The sequence below is a fragment of the Solanum tuberosum genome, unplaced genomic scaffold (genome assembly GCF_000226075.1).
Source record: "Solanum tuberosum cultivar DM 1-3 516 R44 unplaced genomic scaffold, SolTub_3.0 scf00630, whole genome shotgun sequence".
NCBI classification, from domain to species: domain Eukaryota; kingdom Viridiplantae; phylum Streptophyta; class Magnoliopsida; order Solanales; family Solanaceae; genus Solanum; species Solanum tuberosum.
Window position 1 is genome coordinate 196505 of NW_006239566.1, and position 6380 is coordinate 202884.

Sequence of the window (6380 nt, forward strand, 5' to 3'; positions counted from 1 at the left end):
TTAGCTTGGGATCACTTGTGGTCCTAGGTCCCGTGTCCGCGTCTTGGGGGTAGCTTGGGGCGTGACAATATATATCAGGTAAAAATGATCTTTTGCTATCTTCTTTATGGAGAGCACATGAAAATGTGCCTTCAGTTTAGATACTTTCCCTCAATACTATAAATATAGCACACTAGATGAATGAAATGGGAAAGGAAAAAACGAACAGAACCAAGCGATACATCTAATAAAGTGGGACTATGTCACTTTGAACAAGAAAATAGTAGGTTTAGGAATAAATAGAATAAGTGTAACAAATTGTAGCTTACTCATGAAGTGGTTATGAACATATAATGTGAAATAAGAAGCCCTTTGGAGAAAGATGATTACAAAAGTGTGGGGTAGAAAAATTTAATGGTGCATAAATAATTTAATGTACGGTCTTTTCCAAGAGGAACTGCTTCTCCAGGATACCCAAAAGAGTGGGAGGTGCCTGGGCTCGTTCCTCCCGATAAAATAGAAGGACAACCGGTGTTGAAGCTCCGCTCTCCTTTGGATATCAGGAAGGAGAGGGCGTTCTAATTCCGGAACCAGAACGGCGAGTGAAACCCCAAAACCTCAAATCCCCTAATGCCTATCAAATAAGAGTCCTACCGAGGATCCGGTGTCTAAGGTGTCTAGGATTTCTCCCAAAAGTAAGTAGGAGTGCTCTTCCTTTCAAGCCTTCTGCCACGGCTTTCGCGCTAGCGCGCTTAATCAATCCGATGCTTCTTTCCTAATCCCATCGGCCATAACGTGGTCTATCTGGGTTGGTCTAACTCCTTGGCTTGGATATGGTTATTATTCCCGGGTCACAGTAAGAAAGGATAAGCTATATATAAATAGGAGGCTACCCTAAAACCCTAATCCATGCCTATATAAAATAAAGGGGCTACATATTCTCTTTGGAGGCATCTTGAAAATTCCATAACATCTTGGAAGATTCACAAGGAGATCAAGACATCGACTACATCGTCTTCGAACTCACCTTCTTTTTTCTATTTCATAGCCTCTTCCGTATTCTCAATCGGAATAGCCAGGCCAACAATCTTTTTCTTTTATTAGGAACCGAATCCGAAAGAGACGCAGCAGCAAGAGGTCCTGAATCAAATAGAGCAAGCAAGTCCGTCTGACCGGCGATTACTAGCGATTCCGGCTTCATGCAGGCGAGTTGCAGCCTGCAATCCGAACTGAGGACGGGTTTTTGGGGTTAGCTCACCCTCGCGGGATCGTGACCCTTTGTCCCGGCCATTGTAGCACGTGCTTTGAGAGAGATGGGAGAGATATCTTTTTGCATATCTCGTATCCAAAACCTCTTAGCAAACTCAATTGTTCCATTTTCAGATACTATTGATTTAGCAAATGAAATGGTGATCTTTCACTTCACCATAGCAGGAACCTCACTAGCCTTCTCGGCCAGTTAGTCTAACCACAGGGATCCCTTCCTGCTTATCCACCCATTGCATTCCATCGTCTTGTATTGTACTGTGCCGTATCAGACCAGATAGATCTATTGAGTGAGAGAAAGGGAGAAAACTCTAATTAGATATTCTTTTTCTATTGATAGGGATCCCCATTCATTCCTAGATTCCCGTCACTACGGACTTATTGTCCCTACCTAACTACATGGTAGTGGTCTAGGGAGCGCAATTGCTAGAGCACGGGAGAATTAAGAGTAATGATTTCAGCAAGAGCAGCCAGACGGACTACTATAGTGAGTCTAGTGACTACTAGAGTAGAGTTAAGTCAAAGGGTATGGTATAGTAGCCTTTCGCTCCTATGTCAATGGTTGGGATAGCTGGCTTACCTTCTTAGTTAGGACATTCAAGCTTCCAGTCTAATGACTGGACAGGTTGGGGATGGCTGGAACCAATCAGAAGTGCAAATCGCGCAAGCGAAGCCGAGAAACGGACCGCAGCGCAACGACTAGGACTCGTGTCGGAGGAGTTTTGAGCGTGAGCTAACACTCATGCAGCGGCTCATTTGGTCTGCGCGGTCAAATCGGCTCTTTCAGGTGATGGAAGAAAAATAGTATTCTGGCACCACAACTGAAAAGGTCACCTACTTTTATTTCAAGTTCTTATGAAGTAAATTCCTTTGTGATTCAAAGATGTTTGATATATCATATACTTGCCAATTAGTACTTTGGATTCTTGCTCACTAATAATTATATTCTGACTGAGGTAAGGTGATCGAATAACAATCAAGGTCTAAAACATAACAACAAGCAGGCTAAACTATGAGAAGGGTTGATTTCGGATTCTCATAATTTTGAAGTCCTTCAGGTACAATTTCACTTACTTTTTCCGGGCTCTTTAAATTTTGGCTCCTTTATCTTAAAAAAGAATTATAATGTTCTATTTTGGGTACTGTTAATGGTAAGTGGCGGATTATGATGTTGCATTTTGTATTTAGAGCTGTTCTTGGATAGTTAGTATTGGGATACAAAACTTGAAAACACTTCAACTCTAGATTTAACTTTAATAAGTGACGTAGATTTCTTTTGTTGTTTTTGTAGTAACTTCTATCATATTTATATTATAAGATGATGATGTAAAATAGAATGACTATTAATGGTCGAGAACAATTAGATAATCTTCACTTATATTAATTTACCTAATGAATAGATTTAATTATGAGCTCAAATAAAGATCATTCAATATAACTAACTCTATTTTGAAATTTCCTATAGCATGTGGCAGACCATCTTGATTTTCGTTTCCTTAATGAAGTATTATGACACACATAATATCCAATGAAGAAGTTTCCACATTTTTGTGATTGTACATATGAAATACGCTTTACTTTAAAATTTTGTTATTCAGCTTTTGATTTATTGAATTGAAAATCTCAAGTCAAGAGTAGTAAACTAGATGAAAGGGCAAAAATGCAGTTATAATATGTTTTTATCTGGAAAGAGATACTCAAATTTTTAATGTTAAGAGGTAAGGCTATTGAAAAATCAGGTTTGACAGATCATATACTCCGTCTCTCCGTGTCATCATCTTTAATTTACTTGAGGTTTATTATCATTTTATTAGATCCAAAAGCTATAATGCCCAAGTACAAGAATTTAGATAGCATCAATTGCTATCTAAATTCTATGATCATACTTTAACAGGCCAAGAAAAAAGTAATCTATCCATAATATCTGAAGGTAGCTTCCTCTTAAGGGTATCCAAAGAGAAAAACAATGTGATTAAGACAACACATGTAATTTTATTTTTCTCACTCTTTTTATCGACCTATTGGTTAATACATATAGAATTTCAGAGATAAATTCTCCTTCACGCTTACAGATTATATTACGTATCAATAGAAAGAAGAACTTGTGTACCTAAATATATACCACACCCTTGCAAATTTATCTGGAATAGAGTTTTTGACCCAGTTTGCTAAGAGAGGACTTAAGCAAATGTGTACCTTTGATTTATAAGGTGTGTTTAGCTTAGTTAACATGTATGAAAAGACAATAGATAAAATTGAAAGTTCAATTCTAAAAGAACCACTTTAACAGTTTAACTTTCTCCTGTCTAAATATTACTCCCTCCGTTTCACAAAGAATAACCTCCTTTCCTTTTTAGTCAGTTTCAAAAAGAATGACCTCTTTCCTTTTTTGGTAACATTTTACTTTTTGCTTTCCACGTGACATGTTTAAGACCACAAGATTAAGGGCAATTTTGTACATTTGACATAACTTTAATTTAGGACCACAAGATTCAAAAGTCTTCTTTATTTACTTAAACTCCGTGCCAAGTCAAACCAGGTCAGTCTTTGTGAAACGGAGGGAGTATATTTTTATACATATTCTTTTTTACAATCTTGGTATAAATATTCAATTTTTGCAAATATTGAAGTTGATAACACTTAACATGAACTTGTGCTGGTGTGTTTGCTTTTAAATATTTGCAAGAACAACAAATAGTAATATTTGGGCAAAGAAAAATAAATGTACAAAGAGTTAAAGAGTTGATGTCCCTATGGCATATCGGATAGTTCAGAAGTTGTAACATCGCTAAAGTAGATAGTTCGGAAGTTGTTACAATTATTATTATTATCAAACTAGACATTGTTGCATAAATAATAGCGTGACACAAACTACAGATACTTTGTGGATTAAACAACTCAAGTGATCGACTGTTCCTAAATTTCATTTTGGCACTCCAACTCAACCTTGTTCCATTTTAACCCTTCGGCCATTTTGTTAGACCTCTTGATAAGGTAAAAAGGCGATTTGATCATCTTGAAGGAAATGACAAATTGGCGTAGTTCCAGGCTTAACATTAAGCACTACAAAAGGCAATCCTTTGGGATTCCAAAGAGATGTATCTTTGTGACATATCGATACTGCTTTAACTTTTGTTCCATCAACACCAATCATCGATACCATAAATGTCTTCGTACTTCCTCCACCATGACAAAAATGTACTGCATACGCGTAGTTAAGTTTGTGGCATACCATGTTAACCCCCTCACCTATTTGTTCAACTTCTTCAATAGTGTATTTTTGCAACAACATTTGATTTTCCACTTGTACTTCCGTTGCAATTACCTTAACATTGTTTGTTCCAAGCATGAATATCCCAAAATCTACCATAGACTCCAAAGAAGTTGCACAATTTTGCTTTTGTCCTTTCTTCCCTGGCGCTTCACAAAATTTAATTGTTTCCTTGATTGTTTGAGCGTCCTTTGAACTATTTATTGAGAAATGGTTTAGAATTTCTGGAATTTTTTTCGATGAGAAGGGAATCGATTCAACAAATTGTCTAGGCCAAATCGGTGCTTCGTTTTTATTTTTTAGAGAGGGAAAATTGACGATGTTTCCTTTTTCCAAGTCGTTTTCTAAGAAGTAAGGTTTGTAAAGGAAATTATTATCTTGAAAATCACTATTAATAATACTTTCTTGAATTACTTGTCGAAGATGTGCATTTGGGGTTTCCCTTTTTAGGTCATGAATCTGTTCATCAGTAGCAGCACTAAAAACCAAGATTCCATGTTGGTGCAAACCATAGTATACTTTCTCCTTTGTGTCACCAACGTCATTCTCTGTGGCAACATAAGAACAATTATTTCATACATAAAATAGTACGATTAATTTTCTATTTAAATGGACTGACCTTCAATTTTTATCCTTCAGATGAATCGGTGTTTAATTAATGCCCCCTCGCAACTGAATTTATATTTAGTGGGGCATAAGGTCTTTGAAAATTGAAAAGGCATGTGAAGAATTATGATACAAAAGTATATTTGTTATGATGAGTAAAAATTAAAGACCAACACCAAATAGTTTGGGGGAAAAGTACAAATAGCCCTAATTATTTTTCTCCAAATGGTTGAATAATTAATGACTAAATTAAGTGGCTTCAAAAATAGTTTAAGCAAAAGAGTAATTTAATGCGTAACAAAATGGAAAATCATCTAGCCAAAGTTTATCTGATTGACATAATTATTTGCTCAGATCCGATCGATATGTGGTATTATTTCTCATAGAATAAGTTCTAAAGACATTAACATGTTCACTTGGAAATATTATGCACCGGTCAATGACAATTACCTCCTCCATCTTAAATTATTTGTTGTAATTTTTTTACATCCTTCTTTAAAAAAATATTAACATAATTATTTAGAAAAAAATTTAAAGAAAAAACTATTTTAACCTTAATTAATATTTGAACAATCATAACACACGTTAGAAAAGTGACTTTAAAGCCTTAAAAGAAAAGGCAGCTTCCTTAGACCCCCTTTTTTTTTTTTGCAATAATAAGTTATAGGTATTTTAAAAATAAATATGAAGTATTATTTGTATAAAATGTAAATTTTTATATGAGAGAGGAATTATTAGAAGAAGTTTAAAGATTAAATAGATTGTATACACTATTTTAAAAATAAATTATTAAAAGAAACCGATTATAAAAAAACATATTAACAACACTAGAATAATAGATTTCATAAAAAGAATTTCAAAAAGCTTAAGCTTCCATTCGATTTTAATTTTAGGCCATCATAGTACTTGAATCGTCCTTAACGAATCACTAAGGGTATTTATAATATTGAAGAACATGATTCCGTTACATCCTTAAAATTATAATCGTCCTTAACACATTATAATTAAGGGTGTTTATAATCTTGAAGAATATGATTCCACATTACATCCTTAAAATTATGACATGTGACCCTTTTGTTAGATTAGGTCTTGGACCTAACTCACACCCCAAAAGATAGCTCAAAGGGAGGAGGATTGCCCAAGCCTTATAAGGAGTCCACCCATCTCATTAACCACCGATGTGGGACTTTTGTCATTCTTTAACACCCCACCTCACGCCCAGTGCTTAGCATCTGGTGCGTGGGCAATTTTGATTTTG

At 35.3% G+C, this 6380-nt stretch overlaps 2 protein-coding genes across 18 annotated transcripts in view; one reads left to right on the top strand and one right to left on the bottom strand.

Moving 5' to 3' along the window:
- LOC102580500 (beta-1,3-galactosyltransferase 7-like) overlaps positions 1–2526 on the top strand; it is an 11844-nt gene extending 9318 nt beyond the window's left edge. For 15 of the 17 annotated variants that reach the window (XR_001472339.1, XR_001472340.1, XR_001472342.1 and 12 more), the window contains one exon: positions 2033–2526. The gene's annotated coding sequence lies outside the window, so the exon portion shown is untranslated. The remainder of the gene's footprint in view (positions 1–2032) is intronic. The other 2 variants (XR_001472330.1, XR_001472331.1) reach the window with 2 other exon arrangements.
- A 1419-nt stretch (positions 2527–3945) lies between these two features.
- The window catches only part of LOC102581406 (BURP domain-containing protein 5-like), a 3300-nt gene continuing 865 nt past the window's right edge, over positions 3946–6380 (bottom strand). The window contains exon 3 of the mRNA XM_006366511.2: positions 3946–5064. Coding sequence (XP_006366573.1) covers positions 4223–5064 — 842 coding nt within the window. The 3' untranslated portion in view covers positions 3946–4222. The remainder of the gene's footprint in view (positions 5065–6380) is intronic.